General features: G+C 46.5%; 1 protein-coding gene across 1 annotated transcript in view; it reads left to right on the top strand.

Annotated features, from left to right (window-relative positions):
* PEX19 (peroxisomal biogenesis factor 19) overlaps positions 1-25,062 on the top strand; it is a 91,959-nt gene extending 66,897 nt beyond the window's left edge. Inside the window, exon 8 of the mRNA XM_085638361.1 lies at positions 22,458-25,062. Within this exon, the coding sequence (XP_085494487.1) occupies positions 22,458-22,541 (84 nt within the window). The 3' untranslated portion in view covers positions 22,542-25,062. The remainder of the gene's footprint in view (positions 1-22,457) is intronic.
* The last annotated feature ends 598 nt before the right edge of the window (positions 25,063-25,660 follow it).

Below are 25,660 nucleotides of genomic sequence, written 5' to 3'. Positions count from 1 at the left end.
TCGATCATCGAGTGTTCAGGGAGGTCGAGGCGGAAAATGTGACCCAGGGAGAGGTTAAAGACAAGTCAAGAGTTGTTTATTGGCGAAATACCCCGGCACGTTTAACAATCACAGAAACAAAGTTAATTTTCAAAATACCTTCCTTTAGGTCTTAATAATCATAATTAACATAATCATTGTATCCTAAAAGTGTGCTGCAAATTGTAGATTTTGTTCACCTGCCTAAGGCCCCACTGATCTAACCCTTCTAAATATCAAAAGCTCTTAGTTTCTTGATTGTCTTGTAACAAAACAAATACTTCTTCTTTATGCTGTGATGATGATAGTTTTTCTCTGGACCTGGATATAGCTACGCAAAACTGTGTATTTTCATTTTCACTGTTTCTTAATTCAGTAATAGTCCATTTATCAGCCTTTTAAAGGGTGAAAGGTTGTGTGAATTGGCTGGGGTTCAAACATGCTCTTTCAGCAGCACGCAGAGTTTTGCAGATGATGTGTTAACCTCCTAAGCCAACTGAGTTTAGGATATCTGGAGAGCTTTTCCAACTTTTCAAGGATATATTAGAATTTTTGTAACTATCTCAAGGAAATCACATCATTTAATCTTTACCCGCCAATCTTCACTAATCGGCCTTAAATGCCAGGATTACCTTTACTGTGTGCTCCACTGCCTAAAACGTTCTATACCTTGGTTATTAACTTACCCAAAGATGAGCAATCCATAGCTAGCAGATTAGTTAATACAAGAAGAAAGACTTAAATTACAACAATCTAAAGAATCTAAGATTCTCTATTGCAGGACTCTCTATTCTTATGACTCACTGCCATGACCCAGTAAAACTCCCAGAAGAACCTCACCAAAGCTCCAGTCTGTTAGCCTTCCAAACATCTTCCTCTGATTCCACCTGTCACCCACAATAATGAGACCTGCATGTGATCTCGATGTTCTTTTGTCATTGTTATTCAGTTTGTTATAAAGCATTCCGCTGCCCTCTGTGGTGAGGTCTGCTACTTAGAAAAAACAGTTTAAAAGTAAGTAAATATCTCTGCTTACAGTAGCCCTAGTATTTGGTAGGGCAATGACTAATAAACAAATTATTATTGTCAGTGTACCACTTTTGCATGCCTCTTTTTGTTTTCTTCAAGCCAGATTTTAAATTTCCCATATTTAACTTTGCCTGCTACTGAGAATATTAACACTTTCTTCACTTTCTATTCTTTTGTTAACTCCTAATATGTATGCTTTTGAAATATTAATAAAATAGTTATACTTGGGACGCAAACTTCGATCTATCACACTGTATAGTACTAGTACAGTTTAGAGAATACCTGCTTAAAGACATTTATCAAACTGTTCTCCCCAGAAATTCAGCAAAAGTGCGAGTTCTGCACACCAACATGCAGGGTGTGTTTCTATCCACTATAGTTGGGTTGTGTGCAGTGGGACACATTTCAAATTTAAACCACATCATTCATTTCCCTCTGGGTTTCAGCTTTCAGCTGCACTGACCGCCAACGAGATGCATCTGCCCATAAACCACTTCAGATTCTGTATACATTAACGTCTTAAAATATACAACTCTCTGGTCTTCAATATTTAGTACCATTTCTTGACATGCACTGTGCTAGTGGCAAAGTGCTGCTGGTTTTCAGATGTCTTCATTTGAGTTCTCAGCTCATATGACTGACCCCTCAATCTAGCTACTCTAAGATGGTTGCTGTCAGAATTTCTGTAATAGTCCTGTTTATGACGTTGTGAGATTAACTTGCTTACTGTGAATTCGAGGTACCGAGCCACGCCACCCAGGCATCGCTTCCTTGAGTTCTTACTGGGGTTTTTTTTCCAACGTAGAACCACTTGTCATCGAAGTGAACTACAAGTTGTGCATACTTTTGATTGTCTTGATTTACCTGAACAACAAAGAAAAGTATTGTACATGTTGTTGTCGTATATCGACCGAGACAATGCTCTCCTCCCTGGCTCCCAGAGCTATCTTTGACACCAATCAAAGCAGTTCTTTATACAGTACCTCAGCTAAAGAAAGTTTGAACGTATCTTTCGTACCCTGAAAGAATTGCATGGGTTTCCTCACCCTGGTAGAATCCTTCAAAGGTTGTTATATGATCTGTAGAGCACTCTACTTGAGAAAACCTAACTCTAAACTGCTTTCACAGGTTGATATGTTCACTACTATGAGTACATTCCTTGGCTGGCTAGAAATCAAAATGACTCCCCAAAATACATATGGAACAAGACTGTGGTGTGATCTCCCTTTGCTTCTCAGATTTTGCTCCTTCACTGTACTATTTCAGGAAAAGTCTCAAAATTCACCTCTGCACAACCTACTTACTGTCCCCCCCCCCATATCCCTCCCCCCTACTTCTCCAAGCAGAGAAGGGCTATTGGCTTACAATCTCATTGTAAGCGTATAAACGTGCCTCTTCTTTTTATCCCACGTGTCATATATATCCTGTTGCTCTATACAGTGATCTGCTGCCCTAAGTTCGGCACTGTATAATTATTTCTCCAAAATAATAAAATTGGGGGTTTGAAGCTTAAACAGTGCTGAAAGGGAAATGTTGATCAAACATGAAAGATTATGAGGTTTTAATTAAACTGCATACGCAGGGTGGGGTAAAGGCTCCTAAGTAAATGCAGACCTACCAAGGTATAATAGTTATACTGTTTTAGAAAGCTTGTAAAGAACTTGGCTGTTGAACCACTTTAGTAACAATAGAAGCTATCCACCTCTACCCTTGTAGCCAACAGTATGGCTTGGTCAATATTTGTAACTGCTGATACGGTAAGCTTCCCATTCAGAAGCCATCATGCAGGTACATCCAACATAAACTGATGAATGTATCAATAGATCTTTTCATCAAGATTTTGCAGTCTAGGCCAGTGCGGTTTTTAAAGCCTCTGAAATCTCCTAAACGTCAGGCAACTGTTAGGATTTCCTTAAGAAAAACATGCCACGATCTGCTGTACAATGTACTATTAAACAAATGCAAGTCTTTGTTCGCTTGCTGGAAAATAGTCTACTGTCGATTCTCCTAATAATCTGTTACAAAAGCTCCGCCTCTTGACTGTTAGTCCTTCCCTAATGGGTCCATCCATATCTGGGGAAACTAGCAACAACAGTAGACCTTCACATAATAACACACTCCCACCCATTTTAGCCCCACTCTTTGTTCTGCGATATTTGCAACAGGCCACACTTGGGAAGGAATCCAGGAGTGTTTTGAGGAAGAGTAGGAACCTTTATAACCAGGATTACCCAGTTCTTGTTTTTTGAGTGCCACGCTATCAGCTGGCGCCCTTTAACATTTTCCTATCTGAAGCAAAGAAACATAATGTGCGTTTTAAACAGCCACGTTGAATGGCTCGGAATAGCATGCAACTGTAGAACAAAAGTTTCAGTGGGCTTGAAGCAAAATATCCAATGTAAGACATGTTTTGAGGTGTATTAATCTGGCACGCTTTTGCTGCTCATCTGTTGTCTCGTATGACAATTTTCAAAATAGAAAATTTACGAACGATAATCATGGACAAGCCACAGAAATGTGTGAAATAGTTTTAAATCTTGTACAACACCTTTTTGATGCTTAGAGAGGAGACTCACAGAAATGATGAGAAACAATAATGTGGGCAATGAACAGTAAAAATACTAAAATAAAATGTATAATTGGAAAGCTGGCTGCAACACCTTAAAATTGATTGTTGAAGATTACACAGTTAGCAAAGTTAAGAAGTGATTAATGGAAGAGAAGTTTAAGTCTAGTGACTATTTAATAGGGTTAAGGAAAGGAGGGTTCAGAACACAATTTCTTTACTTAAACATTTATCTCCCATTTCCGCACTATGCCTGACAGCTTATTTCAAATGTTCTTCTTTTCAGCCAGTAATAGCACAATTTTGTTTCAAAACCTCTGTTCTGTATTCCCCTCAATCATTTCAGATGGCCAAATTAACTTATTCCTGGTTCTGTTTTTACTTTAAGCCAGGATAGGTTTGTTGTCCGGGTCTGTATGGTTTCATAATCTTGTTTTGGGAACATTGGTAATGGTGATACTTCCCTCCTCCTTATTTAAGCTTGGGGTTTTTTGCTATTAACTACAGGCATTTCCTGTTTGAAACTTAATATTTCAGCACTCTGGGCGGGATGAAACATGGGATTGTAACATTTGTGACACACAATTGATTGTTGAATTGCTCAGTTGTGTTTAGAATTTCACTTACTAGAGTCCCTTGGTGGTGGTTGTGGAGGTAGGAGGCCACTTCTCTGAACGGAGTGCCATTAATATTGCCAACCTTTCCCGCAGTGTGGAATGTGTGCTTGTTTGGAGACTCACTCATGCGTGTTTGTCACTTCACCGACCAGAGTCCCTTATTGACAGAACATGGCATAATTAATAGTGTCAACTTCTCCATCAGCGCAGGGCACCTGCGGGCTGCATCCATGCCAAGGGCAGGTCTGTCCCTGACCGAAAGAAGCTGGCCTTCCTGTTTTTCATCTGCCTTATTTTGCATTCTTTTAGCTACTGTGAAAAGAAAGGTTCCTGTGCTCCCTTCAGTGCTGGGATCCATTAAGGAAAAAAAAACATTCCTTGCTATTGGATGCCTTCTTGACAAAAGCCATTAGGGCCATTAATGAAGATATTCTTGTTGTGGAACGTCGCTTATGTACAACTATTGATGACCCTATTGGCATCAACCTACCCAAGGACGTCTTTGTGGTGGTGGCAGGGAAATCTTAAGGATTTGGGGGGCCCTGGGCCAAACATATTTTGGGGGCCCCTGTTCAGGACACCTTTGAATTTATGATCTAATTTGAGCCCCTGTTCCCCACGCAGTTTCCACTTCCTCAGCGATCCAGTTTGCATCATAGGCATTAGCTTATATATTCCCGATGTAAATGGACATGTGCAGTTTACAGGTGTAGGATTCAGGGTTTCCTGCCCTGCTAGTACGTTTTTAATACTTTTTAAATTGTATATGTGTGGCTGAATTACTCTGTGCTTTTTAACAATTTCTCCAACCTATGCGCCCTTGCACTTTACTTGATTCTGCTTGCCAACACCTCCTTAGATGCTCCGATTCGCATTTCGCTTTTCCTCCAGTCCTGGTCCGCCGCGGCTGATACGCCGATTGTGCGGAGGGCTGGGGCTACTATCGGGCTCCTCACTTATGCCTATGCAGTTTCCACTTCCTCAGCTGCGTTGGAGATCCAGTTTGCATCATAGGCATTAGCCTATATATTCCCGATGCAAACGGACGCGCTAAGTGGACGTGCACAGCGGGCGCGCCGAAGGTAAGCCTGTCTGCGCCCGGAGGCGTTCGGCGCCGGCCATGCTGCCCAGTTCCCCTCCGGTGAGTTGCTTCCACTATATTGCAATAGGGAAAAACTGCTTAGCCTTAGGCGGCTACCATTATGTCACTGTACAGCTGCTGATCCGAGGTTGGAGGTAGACTTTCGATGCAATAAGTGCAACTGGACTCTCCTCCAGCCCTGGAAACTTGCACCCAATATCCTCCCACGCAACAATAAGTGTAAAAACAATAAGAAAACAGAGGACTTAAAGGCCACCCTTTTAAATTGTCGCTCTACACAAAAGCATGAACCATACATTTATGGCCTACTTTTAGACTAACAGTCTGATCTTTTATTTCTCACTGAGACCTAGCTATCTGAAGCCTCCAACCCTACTATCACCTCGGCCATCCCTACGGGTTATAACATTCTTAGGAGGGACCGATCGAATGGGAAGGAGGGAGGTGTTGCCATAATTTACAATAAAAAACTAGACTGCTTAGGCTTCTGCTGTACCTTATCCCCCCATCATAGCATAGCTGGATTTCTGATTTACAGACCTCCCAGTGCTATTGGAAATGTTATTACTACGCTTAATATAGCCACCACCTCCCTGGCCTTAAAATCCAACAACTGCCTCATTCTGGGATATTTCAATATACATATGGACAATGGAAAAGACCCTCAAACAATTTCCTTGTTGGAGGCGCTGCAGGCCTGCAACATGTTTCCATCTGTTTCTTTGGCCACCCATGAGAAGGGCCACACCCTAGACCAAATCGTTCACAACTTTGACATATCAGTAAGCCTACCTCTTCCCATTACCTGGTCTGACCACCTCCTATTAAAATTCGTCATTCCCAACTCTGCCACAGCCCCTTGAGCTAACACAGGGCAGAGGGTCTCTAATTACAGGACGTTCCATAAAATATCCATCCCAATGTTAGCAGACGCCCTCGTTCGTTCCTCACCAGAGCTGTCTGGCTGCCCCGACTTGGACGCCCTCTCAATAGATTCATGGCTCCGAACCAACATTGATGCAGTGGTACTGGTTGTTTGCTGCTCCTCAAAGAGGTCAGCCCCACCAGCTCCATGGTTTAACGATTCCCTTAGATCTCGCAACAGAAATTGTGGAACAATTGAACGGAAATGGCGTAAATCCTATCTACCTGAGGACAGGAAGGTGTATAAAGACACCTTAAAAGCTCATTACATTCTCGTGAAGGCAGCCAAGAAAAACCTCTTTCAAACCAAGATAGAAAATGCCCAAAATAAGAGTAAGGAAATCTTTAGCATAGTTAAATCATTTACTGCCCTGAGAGCCGGCACAAAGGAAGGGCCATGCACTGAAGAATGGTCTAAGTAAATAGTTGAATTCTTCCACAAAAAGATCTCCATGATCCAACAAGCCTTCCCTAACATCTCGGAGGAAGAACTGACCTTCTACCTTAGTTCTAATAGCAAATTTCACCTCTTGGATCCTACATCTTTACTAGCTTTCCCTGAGTTTCAGCTTGAAGAGTCACTGACCCCTCTCCAAAGCATTAAGTCTGGCTCTCCTACTGACCCATGTCCAGGGAATATCTTGAACCTATTATCTCCCACCATAAACCCCAGAGTAAACCAGCTCTTTAATGCTTCTCTCTCCTCAGGCAACATGCAGAAATTATGGAAGAATGCTAAGATTCTTCAACTGATAAAAAAGGCTAAAGCCAAACAGACGGAACTGCCAACTACAGGCCAATCTCCCGTCTTCCGACCCTCTCCAGAGTACTAGAGAAGCATGTAAACAAGGCCCTCCAAAAACACATTGAAGATGGGAAGCTCCTTCATGAGTCCCAATCCGGTTTTAGGGCTAACTACAGTATGGAGTCCGCTCTGCTGGAAGTGACTGGATTTCTCAAGGGTAAGCTGGACCAGGGAGGCAAGGCTGTTCTGATGCTGCTCGATCTGTCGGCGGCCTTCGATACGGTCCCACATGAGAGGCTCCCGGAGAGACTTGCTAACATCGGCCTGCGGGGGACCGCCTTTACAATGGATGTCATCCTTCTTGGCAAATAGATCTCAGGACATCTGGCTCCCCCCTTTCTCATCCCCAGTTCCGGCCATGAATGTAGGTGTCCCTCAGGGCTCCATTCTCAGTCCTACCCTTTTAAATATATATCTATCCCCCTTGCATTTCTGGTAGAGGAATTGTTTCCTATGCTGATGACACTCAGCTGATTTGTACGTGTGAAAAAGGAACCGACTTTGACGGGGCAATGATTAGGTCTTGCCTCACAAAGGTTTTTAACTGCCTTAAGATCAATCAGCTGAAGTGCAATCCTGACAAAACTGAAGTTGTTTTCTTTGGTAATCCATAAACGCCTGACTGGAGCGCTTGGTGGCCAAAAGATCTGCCGCTCCCGCCCGCTGAAAAGGAGAAAGTCAAATACGTAGGAATTGTCATAGACCAGACACTCTCCAAGTGATTTCAAATTCAAAATCTAAATGGCACTTGCTTTGGCATACTCTGGATGCTAAAAAAAACTCCTGCCTCTGTTACCGCTTGAGAGCAGAAAGATCGTGGTGCAGACTCTGGTGACATCAAAGCTTGACTATGTCAACAGCTTGTACCTCTGTCTTCCCAAATCCCTTATCCAGCGCCTACAAGTGGTAGAATACGCAGCAGCCTGAGACCTAAACCCAGATCTAGTATGACCCCTATTCTTAAGTCTCTCCGCATAAAAGAACGGATCGGCTTCAAAGCGATGACCATCTTCTTTAAAGCTTTCCATGGCTTAGGAGCCGGCTACATAAATAAGCGCGTTAATCGCTACACAACAGCTAGACCCCTAAATTCTTCCAATGCCAACCTGGCCATCATGCCTAAAATATGCAGTTCCCGCATTGGAGGCAGATCCCACGGCTTTCTAGGCCCAAAATTGTGGAATAGCCTCCCTGAGTCTCTGAGACTAACCACAGACCTACTCTTTTTCATGAAAGAACTTAAAAACCTGGTTTTTTGATAACTGATGGGTCTTTTACGCATGTTTTCCTCCCATTGTCATGCGCCAGGACTCTCTAGTCTGAGTAGCTGCGCACTTTATTAAATACACAATTTCATTTCATTAGGTCCCTGACAGTGCAAAGGAACACTCGTCCAAATTCTAAGCGCCTTATTTATGAGGCTTTGCTTCACTTTTATGCCGCTGGTGCGTCACTTTTTGTGACGCACCGGCAGCATAAAATATGTGCAATGTTACGCCCTATTTACAAAGTGACGCATCTATGCAGATGCTTCACTTTGTAAACCCCTGCACCGCATTATACCTGCGCCAGGCATAATGTATGCAGGGTGGGTGTTGCCCCGCAAAATGCCTCGTAGAAGTGGCGCATTGAAATTTATGAGAACTCAGTGCGCCACTTCTAGGACGCCATTGCGTCAATATCTTACACCTGCCACACAGCAGGCATAAGACTGATGCAGGCCCTTTCACATGGGGCTTGCCCCATGTGAAAGGACACATTGCTGGAGTTGCTCTATTTTCAGACACACCCCAGCAATGCATCACTTTTGCGCATACAGATTCGTCAGAAATACTGACATATCTGTAACTCCTTGCGACATGATGAGTCATACAGTAAATATGACACATCCATCATGTCGCAACGAGGGCGCACTAAGAAGTGACGCATCCCTGTTTTCACACAGTGATGCATCACTTCTCATAAATAAGGCCCTGAATGTGTTTACATCTAATATTCAGGGATAGTTATGTGTGTTTTCAATATTGTAACACAGCAGCAGCTCACCAATATTACTGCAAATAATCTCTGTGACGCCCTCCCATTTCTTATATGTTAGGCCTTGTTTTGATCTAAAATAAACGTTTTTTATGTATATTGCATGAAACATAAACCCAACATTTCTCTGCAAAATGGCTGTACTAGACTCTCACACATCAGGTACATAAGAAATAAATGAAAGTAAAACAGAATTTAAAGCAAACTGTTTAGGAAATATTCAAGGTCATTAGGGCAAAACTCTGGAGAATGGAGCTGACTGTCAGGGGGCCCCCTGAAAGGCTGGGGCCCTGGGCCAGAGCCCACTTTGCCCATGCATTAAAACGTCTCTGGGTGGTGGTGGCATTTGTTCACAGTGAGAATGATCTCATTCTCTGTTAGTTCTGACCCGGTCTCTAGGAACAAACCCTATTTTAGGGCCCCCTCTTATTATGTTTGATATTCTTTTTGACTAGATGGGTGTTGGATTGGTTAATTGCCAAAAAAAGTGTGAAGGTAATTGCATCCTCATTCATTTTAAAAATCAAACTCTTGTGCAGGCTGTTCTCTAGCATGCTTTGGTTGGGTCATTAGGGTCAAGCAGTTGCGTTCCTTTGGGTCATTTCTATAAACCACATATGTTTCTTAATTTACATGTTGCGACTCTTCTAAATAATAATGTATTGAAAACTCACTTTCATCCATTAGATTCTTACCTTTAGCTGCTGTGGACAGTAATGACTAACGTTCATCTAACTTTGCTTGCAAGTTTGATCAATGATATGACAAAGTTACTTAGTAGTCATCCAAATGTAGTTTTATATCCTCTACTCTATTCCCAAATGGATCATGCCCAAGCCTCATTTGATAACAGTGCAAGACTAATTTCTTGGGTATTGATCTAAAATGAATAACAGAGAATGTCTTAACTTTTATTACAGCTTTTCATGTTCTAGTTCAAGACACTTGGGCTCCCAATGTACCATATATTGATGGCTATTCCAAATCTTCCCTTTGGGCAGGGCCACCGTTCTGAAATTTAATGTGGTCATCATCATTCCTGAATTGTGAGGTTGTAGACTACTGGATTGTCTAACGTTCAAGCTGTTGTTATTTTTGTTAATCATGGTTCAATTTTTCACTTTAATTTTTATAATCATTTTAACCACTCAAATTGCCACAATATTTCTTAGCTCTCTAAAGCAATCACAAGTAGTCTATCCATTAAAATGCCTTGTTCTGGTCAAGGGCCCTTTGTTATTTGGGGGAGGGACTTTAATATTAAATTGGGACCTATTAGTTCTACTCTCGTTCCTAGGTGAGAAGAACTTTCAAAGTCACATATTACTCAATATCTAAACAAGGGAAGGCCTTACTTGAGCTTTTATCTAGTATTGTATTCCAGCTTTCAACTCTGATGCAGAAAGTGTTATTGATTATATCTTTGTCATTTCCAATATGAGTGATTGTATTATACATGGTTCGGCACTGGTTACTCACTTTAGTGATCATAATCCCCTACGTATAAGTTGTTTTTGGGTCAGGGTAAATCGCTTAATAGGACCATCATAATGCCCAGGGCATTGCTATTGAAAATGGAAAAAAATTAAAATGGGATTTGGTCAACTCTGATGAACTATTACGTGATTTATTTAGGCTCCAACACAATGATGTGGAAACTTGCCTACTGGAAGTACACATAATTGCTTCTTGGAAGCTTTTTTTTATGATTTGTGTATGTAGTTAATGATTTAGGAGTGAAGAGTTGGAGTCCAATTCCTGGGAAAAACACACATGGTTTGATAGCACCTGTTCTAGAGCCCCCCCTCTGACTTACATTCAGCTTTAAAATTCACTTCTTGTAGCACAAAGGACGTTGCATGATGTAGAAGTTGTTAAAGAATGGCAATAAAGTGATATTAGGAGCAATTTGGGCAAAGTCTTAGAGTGACCCTGTCCTGCTAGTATGCCTAATGATGAAGATTTTTTCTGGAAAGTGATCAGTGCCCCTTTTTTGATCCTGTTTTTGCTATTTGACTTGTCTCTCCCATTACCGCCAGTAGTTGGGTTGACCATTTCATTGAGATCTATTGTCCCAACTTAGTATCAAAAGAGCTAATAATCATGGAAAGAGATGGGGAGAGAATGTCTTTTGGTGTCCAGGAGATTTTTAAAGCCGTAGATGGGAGCCCTAGCAGCAAGGTCCTGGACCCCAAGAGGGTTCCTGCGGACCTCTTTAAGAAAAGTGCGGCACTTTGGGCCCTGCTATCACCAATGCAGCTGTTAATTCCGTTTTGCCTAAAACCTTTCCCTGAGTCAATAATTGTCGTGATATTTAAAAAAGAGGAAGAGAAGCACCAAAAATGCAACCTCCCTGATTGGCACTATTGTAAAATTATCCAGCAGAGTCCTCGTGGACAGACTAGTCACTTGGGCGAAGGAGAAAAATATTTTAACTGAGTCTCAATGTGGTTTTAGGGAAGCGCTTGGAATGACTGAGCAGTGTCTTAAATTATATATCTTAATTGTATTGCTGGGTCTACTGGAGGAGGTTTGGAGAAGGAGGATGGAACAGTCCTTTAGTGGAGTGACCATGTTGGTGGCCAGACAAGACATTGCACATAATTGGAAGTCTCAGGTCCCACCCATTTCGCCCCCCCATCCCCCCAGGAGGATGCTCACAGAAGCATTACAAGATCTGGCCCAGTGGTGGGAACATCATGGATTGGATGTATGATCTCGTAGACATCTCTAAAAAAACAATAACATTTGGTTATTAAAAACAATTATAGGGGCGTGGCCAAGATGGCGGGGTGAGCGGACGCTTCCTCCCGTAGCTCCTCCGGCCCGGCCGAGCTTGAGCCCTTTTCTTACGCTTTTCTCCCCCCGCTGAGGCTCAGCGTGTGAGAGGAGCGTGGCGGAGCACCTGGTGCGCACATTGTTGCCGCTTTGGTTCGGATCGCCTCGGGGGCAGTCCCCCAAAAGGTCCGATCGAGTTCGAAGAGCGACGGAGGCCTGGGAGGCGGAGTGCATCGGAGTGCTGTCCGAGCGCCTCGGCTGGGCCTGGTGCTGAAAGTTGCGATCTGGAGGGAATCTGGCCCGTCGCTCGACGGAGGGTGAAGGAGCCGCGGGAGGGGACCCGACGGTGCGGGAGACTTAGGACGGGCACTTTGGCACTCAGTCTGGTGTCGGCGACACTTCGCACTGCGGGGCCCCTGTCCCTTGACCGAAGTACGGCGGACCTTCTGATGGGGGCGGCCCGTCTGGGCCCTTGCGTGTGACAGACTGGAACCGGTGGCGGAACCTCTTTGATTGCTGTGCGTTTTGGGGGCCCCGGCGGTGTCGCCGGGCCTGGTCGTTCTGCCTTGCCCCGCCCTGCCGCCATCTTGTCCCCGAGAGATCAGTGGTGTTGGCCTTCACTGGAGCCCTTGCTGGTGGATGTATGTGATCGCCGCTGCTGCCGGGCTGACTTTTTGGGGGATGTGCTGAAAAGGAGCCCCCCACTGTAGTTTCCATTGCTGTCTCGGATGGGCACCCGCAGCTGGCGGTGACCGGACTGGACCGCCATTTTGTCACCTGTGACGCAGCGATTCTGCTTGTGGGGGGACACCCACGTCGAGCGCTTGCCAGCAGCTGGGCATCCCTAGGGCGGCTGGACCTGTGCCCGACCGCAGTGCTTGCGATGTCTGGAAGAGGCGGCTCGAAGAAGGGGGACCGCACCCTGCCGGACATGCTTGGCAGGGCCCAGCAACTGCGGGACAGAACACAGCCTTCGCCGGGGTCCTCCCGGGCCTCGGCGGATGTGACTGGGGGGGAGCCACCCGTCACGAGGACCTTTATGGAGGAACTGTTCAGCTCCCTCAGGGAGGACTTCCAGACACTGAAGCGGGAGGTGGCCAGCGAGGTCCGGGAAGTGCGCAGGGAAGTGGAGGGCCTTGGCGAGCGCGTGGAAACGGTGGAGACGGAGGCCCAGCGCCGGGAGGAGGAGATAGTCCATCTTCAACAGGACGTTCTCCGCCTCCGGGAGCAGTGTGTTGAGCTCCAGGCCCACTCTGAGGACCTTGAGAACAGATCACGGAGGAACAACATTCGAGTGCGTGGTGTGCCGACTGCAGACGAGGGGTCCGATCTGGGGGGCTACCTGCGGGACCTGTTCCGAGAGATACTGGGGGAAGCTGCGGACTTCCCCATTAGCATTGATAGGGCACATAGGGTTGGCCGGCAGCGCCAGTCATCGGCACCTCCACCGGACATTTTGGCCTTCCTGCCCGACTTCCCGCTGAAGGAACGCATCATGACTGAGGCCCGCAGGAAACAGCCCCTGACTTTCCGGGAGCGGCCGGTGGCGCTTTACCAGGACCTCTCCGCCATCACGCTGCAGAAACGCAGGTCCTTCAGGATTGCCACTGACTTTTTGCGCGAACACGAGACGCCGTACTCTTGGGGACATCCCTTCCGCCTGATCTTCCGGTGGAATGGGGTGCTACACCAGCTACGCTCCTTGCAGGACATTTGTGGAGTCCTGGGGCTTACGGCGGCGGAGGAGGAAGGAGCTACACCGTCGTGGAGGCCCTCGGAGAGACGGAGCCGGCGGAGGTCGACGAGGCGACGATCAGCGGCCAGCGCAGGGCGTCCTGATTCCCCTACCATCAGGGCGGACATGGCCGATGCTTTGAGGGCGGCGGCCAGGGACTCGGCCGGCTCCACCGGCGTGGCCTTGACGGCCTAACACTCACTCCGGGGGGAGATGCCTTTAGCTTCTTTAACTGCTGGGTACGGGGCGGGGGGGTCGGGGGGGAGCAGATGGAGGTGAGTGGCTGGACGTCCACTTCGTTATTTTCTACGGACTTGCCCGTTTTGGGGCTTGACTGGGACAATGGGGTGTTTGAGTTTGCGTTTGGCTAGTTGCCAGGGTTGTGTTTTGGGTGGGTGTAGGGGTTGTTCTGGGGTTGGGGAGGTCCTGTCCGAGGTTGTCCATGCCCACGCTTGGTCTGTTTTGGCTTGTCCCGCGCGGCTGCCCCGCGTGCCCTACCCGCTGATCCACTGCCCATTGCACGGCGTTCCCGATCCCCGAGAGGAATGTCGGCCCTAAAGGTGGTGACCCTTAATGTTCAGGGTCTGAATAACCCCGTGAAGCGCAGAGCGATCTTATCTTTGCTGGAGGGGACGCAGGCGGACATTTGCCTTTTGCAAGAGACCCACTTATTGTCCCGGGATTGCCATAGGCTGCGCTCTGCTAAGTTCCCTACCCAGTTCTTCTCCTCGGCAGCGAACAAGACGGCGGGGGTAGCCATTCTTCTAGCGAGCTCCTTTAGGGGGGAGGTTTTGTATAAGTGTGCTGAACAGAAGGGGAGGCTCCTGGCGTATCGCATGCGCTTAGGAGGCATAGCGTTTACGGTCGGCTCCGTTTATAGCCCAAACGACCACCAAGAACGTTTCCTAGACTCCGTGTTGGTGGATGTCACTGCTTCTCCCGACCGCCACGTCATTTTGGGGGGAGACCTTAATATTGTCTTCGATTCTGTGATGGACAGATCGGCGCAGCGCTTCCCGCAGACGGGGGAACTGTCCCAGGCTGTGAAGGCCCGGATTGCGGAAATGGATTTACACGACCTTTGGCGCTCCATGCACCCCACGGATAGGGACTACTCTTACTTTTCACACGCACACCGCACCTACTCACGGCTGGACTACCTTCTGGTGAGTGGACCGATGCGTGCTGCTGCCACGGCGGCGGACATCGGGGTCCTGACCCTGTCTGACCATTCACCAGTCACCGGCGTTTTCCAGTGGCCGGCGGCCTCCCCCTCTCGGGGGGTGTGGCGCCTCCGGGATACCCTTTTACACAAAAAGTCTGTAGTGCAGCGCATTGGAGAGGTCATACAGGACTACCTAACTCACAATAGCAACACCGACACTTCGCAGGCGACACAGTGGGCGGCATTGAAGGCAGTCCTCCGGGGGGAATTTATCTCTATCTCCGCAGCCGAAAATAGGGAGCGGCAACGGAAGAGGGACGAGCTGACCGTTCAGGTCCGGGAGCTCGAGCAGGTCCACCGCCGCACGGGGGCGCCCAGGGTGTGGAGGCAGTTGAAGGCTGCGAGGAAGCTCCTGTCGGCACTGGATCTTGATAGGGCGGAGTATGCCGCCCTGCGCTTGAAACATGCCTTCTACTCTGGGGGGGACAAATGTGGCAAGCTCTTGGCACACCGGCTCCGGGTCACGCAGCAGCGTGGCGTCGTGAAGGAACTGGTGGGCACGGACGGGGTGGCCGTCTCCGGGGACGCAGAGGTAGCGGAATCTTTCCGCGGCTTCTACGAGGCGTTGTATGCTGAGGAGCCCTCCTCGCCAAGGGATGCCACAGGCTACTTGGAGTCGGTGACCCTTCCGGTGCTGGATCCGGTTCAGGCGGACCACCTGGAGCGAGATATCCATGTTGAGGAAGTGATTTCCGCTATCGCGCGGCTGAAGCATGGTAAGGCCCCGGGCCCGGACGGGTACACGTCGTTGTTTTACAAGACTTTTTGCACGGCGGTGGCCCCTGTCCTTACTCGGCTATTTAATTCCTTTTCCGAACCGGGAGCCATCCCACCGGATCTCCTGAGGGCGACGGTCGCGGTAATCCCGAAACCTGGGAAGGACCGGGCCCTCTGCGGTTCGTATCGACCCATCTCGCTTTTAAATGTCGACCTCAAGTTGTATACAGGGATTCTAGCGTCCCGGCTGGGTCCGCACCTCCCCGGATTGGTGGAGGCGGACCAGGCTGGCTTTGTGCCCGGCAGACAGACGGTTGACAATACCAAGCGGGTGACGCATGTTCTGGAGAAGGCCTCGCGGATCCCGGGGGAGCGGATGTTGCTGTCCGTTGATGCGGAGAAGGCCTTTGACAGAGTTCACTGGCCGTATCTCGAGCTGGTTCTCAAGAAATTGGGAATCGGGGATAGGTTCCGCACCATGGTATTCAACTGTTATAAGCATCCTTCGGCGTCGGTACGGGTCAACGGGTGTAGCTCCGGCGGATTTGCCATCGAACGCGGCACGAGGCAGGGCTGCCCCCTCTCGCCGCTCTTGTTTGCCCTCTACATGGAGCCGTTTGCTCAGAGGATTCGCGATAACCCGGACGCTATTGGGGTCCGGATGGGCCAGTATGTCCACACTGTCAGTCTTTACGCGGACGATGTCCTGTTGACCTTGGACGACCCTAGGAGGTCGCTGCCTGCTTGCCTCCTGGTACTGGACGCCTTTGCCTGTGCGGCCGGCTTCAAAATGAATATGAGCAAGTCAGTGGCGTTAGACGTGTCCCTGGCTGCGGACACCAGGAGGGACCTTCAGCGACTCTTCCCCATGCAGTGGTCCTCGTCCACGGTGCCATACCTGGGGATTCTGCTGGCGCCCACATTGCCGGAGATGGTAACGGCCAATTATGCCTCCCTCAGCAGGAAGATCAAGGAGGAGCTTGGCCGCTGGAGCAAGGGCCTACTGTCCTGGTTGGGGCGAATCGCGGCGGTTAAGATGACGGTGTTGCCCCAGATACTGTATCTTTTCCGGGCCCTCCCTCTCCAGCCCCCGGTGGGCTGGATACGACAAATGCAGGCTGACATCTCCCGCTTTGTGTGGCAGGGCCGCAAGCCACGAATGAAGAGGGTCCTCTCCACGCTTGCTCCGGAGGCGGGGGGTCTCGGTATTCCGGACCTCCGTAAGTACTTTCAGGCGGCACAGCTGCGTTATCTGGTGGAGTGGAGCAGGTGGGAGTCCGACAAACACTGGCTCTTTCAAGACCAGGCAGTGGCGGGCCGCACCTTACAAGAGGTTCCATTCTTGCGCCGCGCCCATCGCCCCCCTAACCTTTACGCTTCTTTCGTTACGCGGGTCCCCCTGCGGGTGTGGGATGCAGTCTGTGAGGCTCGGGGCCTCACCACCTTCCCTTCGCCGTTCACACCCATAGTGGGCAACCCGGACTTTTCCCCAGGGATGGAGCCGGGAGTTTTCTCCCATTGGGTGCAGGCGGGCTGCAGGGCGCTCTTCCAGGTCTATGGCCCGGAGGGAGTGATTCCTTTTCAGCAACTCCGCCAGGAGTTCGGCCTGACGGAGCTGGACAGATTGCGCTACATGCAGGTTCGGCATTGGGCCCTCCAGCCCCAAGTGCGTGACACCGCCGCTCGTCAAATTACACCGTATGAGAGGTGGCTGGCCACCCGGACCTCCGACGCTAAGCTAATTACCGATCTGTATAAGTACCTACAACCCCCGCCGTTTCACTATTACAACCCGGGGAGGGAGCGCTGGCACAGGGAATTGGGTAGGACACTCCGCCACAAGGAATGGGACAAAATTGCGTATCGGGCGCGGCACTCTGCGTACCACACGGGCCTTACGGAGACCTTTACCAAGGTGTCCACTTATTGGTACTACACCCCGGAGAGACTGTATGAAATGCATAAACACACTGACAAGGGGTGCTGGCGGGGCTGCGGGCAGGAGGGTACCCTCTCACACATTCTTTGGGGTTGCCCCGTGCTGACCGCTTACTGGAAGGAAGTTTTGGACGAGGTGGATAAGCACTTTGGGATAGAGCTGCCGCGCTTCCCGGCGTATGTCCTGCTGGGCCTCCCCAATGACCTAATGTACCCACTGAAGTCCCGCAGGGGCAGGCAGATCGCGATTGCGCTGGGGTCTGCGGTCCAGAACATCCTTATCCACTGGCGCACCACCACTGTCCCCTCCATCACGGGCTGGTTGCATAGGCTTTGGCATGTGCTGGGAATGGAGAAGCTGTCGCTTACGGTGGCGGGGGAGATAGACCAATTTGAAGAGCTGTGGCAACCCTTTCTAGCGCTGCTGTCCACCGAATTCCGGGAGCTCACCTGCCCGAGGTATCTTAGGCTTCTCAGGTTGACGCCGCCGGTGATCACATGTGAGACGGGGCCCTCCGGGGGGGAGGGGGGGGGGTGCGGGGCCTTTTGGTGAGGACTAATCTGGAGCGGGACCATAGGACTGGGGGGGTGGGATATTGTTTTTTCTTTCTTCCTTTCTTTAATGGGGGGATGGGGGGGGGGGTGGATTGTGCCTCGTTGAGTTGATGCTGGCTTTCAGTGCTCAGATTTGGGGTGTTGGATATGCACGCAGGGATTCCACAGATTGCATTTTTAGCCTTTCATTTATTGTGCTTTTCCCCTGGCCCATCGAGCTATCCATCGCCAACCCTCTTGAGTTGCCCCCCTTTTTCTTTGATTGTATTATATGTACCCTAACCTCCTATCCCCCTCCCCCATGGTTTGTTTTGTTTCAATAAAAACGTTTTAAACATAAAAATAATTATATATCTTAATAAATCTGTCACTAAAGGAGGATTTTCATATTTAGCCTTCATGGACCTAAGCTTGGTCTTTGACTGTGTCCATGGGCTAAGCTTTTGTCCATCTTGTTCTTAATGGACATTGATAAAGACATCATCGATTTATTTTTTTTAACAGCATAACTATCAGGATTTTGCTGCTGGAGTGTGATATGAGACCAATGGGGAATACTCCAGCTGTTTTTAATTAGCCAGAGAGGTTCAAAAAGGTTGTGTTCTTGCCTCACTCCTCTTCTTACTCTATGCCAGTGGGCTGGAGCAGCATCCAACCAATTTAAATCAGGATGCCCCAAAAATGAGTAGCCAAGATATTCTGGTGCTCTTCTATGCAGATGATGCTGTACTTGTGTCAAGGACGTCAGTTGGTCCCCAGAAACTTTTAAAGGGCAGCGTCTTGTCTATTTACATATAGAAACAAATTTTGCTAAGGCCCATGTTATGTGGCTGAGCTCCAGAAGATCTTTAAAATCTAGAGGCTTCTATTACTTAAAATCATACAATAGGCAAGATTAAGGTGTTTAGCTTTCTTGATCTTATCTTTAACAATCTAGGTACATGAGCTTAGTTGTTGCAATTTAGACACTTCCGTTTTTGCAGACCTGAGCTGCAATCATTCGGTTTGCTTAAAAAAATGGGTGATAAACTGTTGGTGTCTAATTGATATCTACAATAGCAAGTGCATCTTCAGTACCAGCTAGGTATAAAACAACTTCTGCTAAAAAGCTATTGGGGCTTGCACAGGGTACTACAACGTTTGCTTGTCACAGTGAGTTGGGGATTACATATTTGGAAGATAATTTGCAGTTAGCTCTTTTATTACTCTGGATTTTGGTCTGATGTAATCCAGAAACTGAATTAAACCAGAACATGATCAAGGGCTGTTTGAAGCTTGATGGTTTTCTTAAAATCCCTTTTTTAAATATGTAAGAAAACTTTGCTTTGATCTGGGAAGATCAAAAATGCTACACATCCACAAAGACCTGGGCAAAAATGTTTTATTGCAATAAACGTATTAAATCTTCTGTTAGGTCACATCTGTTATAGATTAGACCTGGTTTTGAGACTTACATGTCTTTTGTTTCTGCTTCCATGATTGATGGTTATTAACTAAATTCAAGTTGGGCTCCATCAATTTTCTTTTGTCATTCTCTATAGGATAATTGAAATTTGATGCTTTTTAGCCTTTGCCTCTGATCATTTTCTCCATTCAAACACCAACGCACTTTATATTTGTTTTGTAAATTTTAGAAATCTATTTGTATGAAATAGCCCTTTCCATTGTTGGGATCATATGGCTTCACTAGATGTAGACCAGCTTTTCTTTTTCTACAATTACTAGATAATCCTTTTGTGTGTTGACTTGTACTGTAAGTCACTTTAACTTCTGCTGTTATGGTTGATGGTTATGTTTTTTAATGAATAATCAACTCAAGATTGCCTTTGGTTGTGAATTGCTGAGTTTTGTCCTATGCCGCCTATAGATTTTGGTAGAGCTGCTGCTCTAGTTAACCGGCTGCTCTAGTTAATGGGAGTTCTGATTGGGTTGTGAAGCAGAGGAGCTGGAAATCCATCTGGCAGTGCTTATTGGAGGTCTAAGGTGCGGCTTCGGTCTAAAATAGTCTAGCACAACATTAGCAAAAATGTTGCTGGCTCCTCTTTCTTCCCATGCCAATTTTCACAACTAAAGACATGAAGACTCTGTGCCGGAGCTAGTTGGGAGCAGGAGTAAACTGAAGATAAGAACTAACCCCAGATACGTTTCCAGACCTATCCCAAATAACCGAGAGATGGAGATAAGTGGTGGTATCAATCCAACAGGAGTCTGATGTGAAAGGCACATTATCAAAAATATTTCATCCAGTGTTTTGACAGACGGCAAGCAATGCTTTTTTTCAAATGCCATGATGTTCTGCTACTGGTTGCAAGAGCAAAAAGAACAACTGATGGACAGAATGCAGAACAATGTCATACATTTACCCCAGTACAGCGATCTGGGCCGAAATCCATCGTTTTTTTGCTCGCCATTCCAGTGTGAACCCAGCCTTATGCAAATCAGTCTTGACCCTGCACCCAATGGGAACAGTCCAGCCGAACTGCCAGGCCAGGTCCTCCCTGGACTGGAAACCAGTATCCTAGAGCCGGTTTTGGGCTAGAATGCTTGTTTCCAGTCCAGGGAGGACCTGGCTTGGCAGTTCAGGCTGGACTGTTCACATGAGGCACAGGGTCAAGACTGATTTGCATATGACCAGGTCTAAACTGGGGTGGCATGGTGAGCAAAAGAATGATGGATTTAACCCAGATCTCTTGACTGGGGGTGAATATTTTGATTTGTTATGCATTCCGTCCATCAATTGTGTGTCTTTTACTTGTTGCAACAGAGCTGCATCTCCTTTGTAAATAGGTTTGACAAATTGATACAGTAGACTGCTGAGGGACTTTAGAAGAAGCATCCCTTGTTCGTGTGGTAGAAACAAATATTTTAGTATGATCAAATCAAAACACTTGGTGACATTTCTACACATTATAATTTGTGCGCACTAAAACTGTATGTCTGTTCAAATGTAATGCCATTTTCGATTGAAAATGTGTTGTCTGTAATGGCAGTGCGCTATCACAGCATGCATACTCCACAGTATTCCACTCCACTTTACACTACTTCACTCTAAATCACTTAATTCTACAACACTCTGCTGCACTGAATGCCCTGTCACTCCATGCCATGACGTTCCACTATAAGACACTGCTTGCCACTCTGTGCCCCTCCCCTGCGCCCCTCCCCTGCACTCTGTGCCCCTCCCCTGCACTCTGTGCCCCACCCCACCCCCTTCTACCCTACCCCCTTCTACCCTGCCCACTTCACTCTACCCCGCCCACTTCACTCTACCCCACCCACTTCACTCTACCCCACCCACTTCACTCTACCCCACCCACTTCACTCTACCCCACCCACTTCACTCTACCTCGCCCCACTCTACCCAACCCCTTTACCCCTCCACTTTACCCCACACTTCACTACAATATTCTAATCCACTTTACCATACTCTAATCTCCCCAAACTATTCTACTCCAGTGTACCACACTCTACTCCAACCGACTCCAATCCACCCATTCTACCCCTCTGTACTTCACTCTAATCTAGCCCACTCCACTCCAATCTACCACACTCCACTTCAATCTATCCCACTCTAATCTACCACACCCCACTCCACTCCACCCCATTCTACCCCACCCCACTCCAGCCCAATCTACTCCACTACAATCTACTTCACTTCAGTCTTCTGCACTCCACTGTAATCTATCCCACTCCAACATACCCTACTACACTTCAAACAATCCCATTCCAAGCTACCCCACTCCATTCCAATCTGCCCTACTCTAATCCATCCAGTCTACCCGGCTCCATTCCAACCTACCCGGCTCCATTCCAACCTACCCGGCTCCATTCCAACCTACCCGGCTTCATTCCAACCTACCCCGCTCCACTCTATCACTCACTCCACTCTACCGCGATCTACCGAACTCCTTCTCTACCCCACCCCAATCTACCCCACTACAATCTACCTACACTCTACTCCACTAAAGTATACCCCTCTTTACACCACTTCAATTTACTCCACTCTACACCACTCCAGTCAACCTCACTCTACCCCACTCCACGCTACCCCAATCTACGCTACTCCATTGTGCCACATTTCACTCTGCCTCACCCCATGCCACTAACGTTTAGCCATGCCGAACAGCAGTCACACTGGTGTACATTGCTTAAACACATTGCCAAAGCCAAGAGCTCTAGCATAGGTGAGACCAATTGGCTTTGTCAGTGCTTGTTATATTTACCCACTTTTGGGTGGTGGGGCGGATAAGGATAGTTAGCTGAATGTATTTCATACCAATTATATACAGGTTTGCTTAAAATTGCACTGACAAACTTAAAAAGCCTCCAATGACCCCTGCAATATTTTCTCCTGATTTCCTCATTTTGGGGCAGATGATATATCTTGTGCACTTTTCTTTTCCCCTTCTAGCCACCGGGTCTGAACTTTGACCTTGATGGATTAAACCTGTCGGAATCGCCAAGTGCTGCTAGTGAACAGTGTCTGGTCATGTGACTCGCCTGCTGAATATCCTGAAAATGACGGTTCTTCCTAAGGTGTTGAGGCCTCGCCCAGGAACATGCAGGCTGCGTGGAGGAGCCATGGATGTTTCACTGCATGCACAGTTCAATCATTCAAGGCCCTCCTCAAGTGTATGGAGGAGTTTCCATTTCAAACTGTGACACTGGGATACTTAGAAAAATGGACTGCTGAATAGCACCATCACCTTTATTGATACAGCTGTTAATCCTCAATTTGGGGTTTTAGTTCCCTCATTTATACATCCTGCAATACTTCTACCAGCAAAGTGTGATGGGCTTGCCTGTGTTTGTAGGTTTTGAAGGACTTGATAGACATTTGATTTACAATCTGTGCATGTCCTCTGTTTTCACCCACCAAATCCTTGACTCTATTCTCTCCATTCGCTGCCTTTGATGGTTTTACTTTCCTTGATATGTTTTTGCCTGCTTTTCTGAAATGCTAAACTGTTTTACGATGTCTATATATTTTCTTTAAGGCAATCTTGTTCTGGCAAAGACATACGCTATCAACATATCCTTCCTAAAAACACAAGCGATATCGGGGGGGGGGGGGGGGGGGGACACATCTAGCGATGCGGCGCAAAGTAACCTGATTGCTAGGAAAGTGTATCAAAGGTTCAGCAGTAATTGGGGAGAAAATAGGCTAACTGCAGGAGCTTATGTGCGTTGGCTGGCTTCTTCTATTTGCCCATTTTGTGTCCCAATGCTGATCACTTTCACCGGGATTGCCAACGCTAGGTCTTGGGAATGGAAGCAAAACAACATTATAGAGACCAGCGTTGACCCTGTTGGTTTGTGAAGTGCTGATGATTCTGTTTAAGAGCCATGGCAAGCCATCCACATAAAACCGTTATTAACATGCACTTTAGCTTGCATTTTCCCTGACTGGGGATGGTAATTTCCTTCAATGCCACAGTCAGACCAATTGAGGAGTTGTTTGCTTGTCAAGATGTTGATCTTAACAAGGCAAAGCACTGATTTTATTTTTTCTCTTTCTAATAAAATATCCCATATCTTGCATATTGCAAATGCATGCCCTCAGTGTTGCCCACAGTTCAGATATGGTTTTTATGAAAACTGAGGGGAAAATTGCTTGGTGGTGTAGCTTGCAGTGGATTCACATAATAAAAAACAAAAAAAAGTAGGCCTGCCATATTTAACATCTGGTTTATTCAAGCATGACATTATGTATAAGCATTAGCTTGGTTGATACTTGTGGCCTTCCTTTCTGTTTTACCAACATTTCTAGGGATGATGAAGGATGATGAAAGATGATCCTGCAAAAATTGTATGACTAGATGATTGTAATGTAAATATTACATAAATCAGCCCTCGCATGTTGTAATACTTCCTTAGTCACTATACAAGAACCACTCTTTCCATTGCAAAGACATGCTCCACCTAGTTTGCAGATTTGTATACATTGTAAAAGTACAGGGGCTTAATCCAAACATTAAAGTATGGGTTGGTGGTGTTTGTTATTGAAATAAACTACAAAGTTTGAAGCTGAGCTATAATAACAATGATAGTTGTCAATACTCGCAGTTTGCCAGTAGTATAGGAGATGGAAATGGCATTATTTAAACACTGTTCCTTTTTTGCCCATATTTGTGCCTCTTCCGGTCTTCCTTCCTAAGGGATAGCATTATAGATTACCGTTTACTTCTTAATTCCTGAAGTATACGTGCACCCATAAGGAACTTTATTTTATGGAAGTGCCTTAACATCTTACACTTTTTGGCATGCTCGCAAGTCAGCTTTTCCTACTCAAACTGACCGCCTAATGCCAGACAAGCTAAATAAAAAAACAAAAACAATTCTGCTGGGTGCTGTTAGTTGCAAGTGGAGTGCAACTTTTCGAAATGTTAATGTAAACTTCTGAGCTATCAATTGTTGTAGAAGATATCTTTGTTGACACTACCATGATGTGAACCCTAACTATGAAACACAAGTCATAATAGTCCATGGAATAAATCCGGTTCTAGGGTAAACTTAAGTCAGTTCATATAAGGTCTTGGTAGAGCTTATACTGTTTGCCTTGTTGTAGGCGTTGGTGCCAGCAATGCCAGGTACAGGTTGAGTTGTATTTTGAGATTTGACTGAATTGAATGGTAGCATCCATACTGGTACAATCTTTTACAGCACAACTTTGTTGCATCAGTCACCATTTTGAACATCTGGCTAATACATAGTGCAGCTGGTGCCTATTATTGGTCGTTAATATAGTTGAAAGCTTAAATGTATTTGAGGACCATAGGTTTCAACACATATGCCCCTTGTGGGCTTACATTCAGTGCTTCAACATTGTTGATGACCACAATTTTGCACCGCAGATAGTTTGGAACCAACAGTGGGGTTCTGTTCTGGTGACATACAAGTTCTTTTAAGGTTGTTTCAAAGGTGTTTTTTAGTTTTTATTTGAATAAGTTGTCAATCTGCTATCTGTAACCTTATTAACGTCATTAATTTAGATGATCATAAAACCGTGCACTGTTTGCTTGTCTCAAATATTTTTTTTTCTCTTTCTTTGGAAACAATTTCTACAGGTTTTTGCTAGATCAAGTGAAACAAATATGTAATTTTGTTATGCAACTCAAGAGGCTCTCCTTTCGCTAATAAGGAGAAAACATCTGCTGTGTCCATCCTATATTACCAGCGGGCTGTACTTCTATTCCCCATCCTATCCTATCCTTTACTGAAGCCTTTTCTGCAGTCGCTTTCCAGTGCCATCATCAGTGGACATGCATGTCAGTCAATAGCCTGGTCATGTTAAAAATTCTAAGAACAAAGGTTATTTATCAATGTTAGGCTAAAATGTGTGTGCAAATGCTCACTGTGCCAGAAATACTTGACATTGGCGGTAGAGATGAGGATCATAAACAGTATGACCGTTTTACAGTTCTAACGGGACACAGGAAAATGGAGAAAAATAGGAGCAAAATGGAAAATTACTGTTAAAGACTATCATGAATAAAGGTGGAAGTGTGGAGTGGTGCTAATCCCAAAAAGAATAGTTTGGAGATTACAACTCTTTAAGAAAAAAAAAAACACAGATTCGAATATACAAGCAGGTTACATTTTGGCAAAATCCTT

Source organism: Triturus cristatus, chromosome 12, assembly GCF_964204655.1.
Source record: "Triturus cristatus chromosome 12, aTriCri1.1, whole genome shotgun sequence".
NCBI classification, from domain to species: domain Eukaryota; kingdom Metazoa; phylum Chordata; class Amphibia; order Caudata; family Salamandridae; genus Triturus; species Triturus cristatus.
The sequence above is the reverse complement of the archived record's forward strand: the minus strand, read 5'-3'. Positions and strand labels throughout refer to the sequence as shown.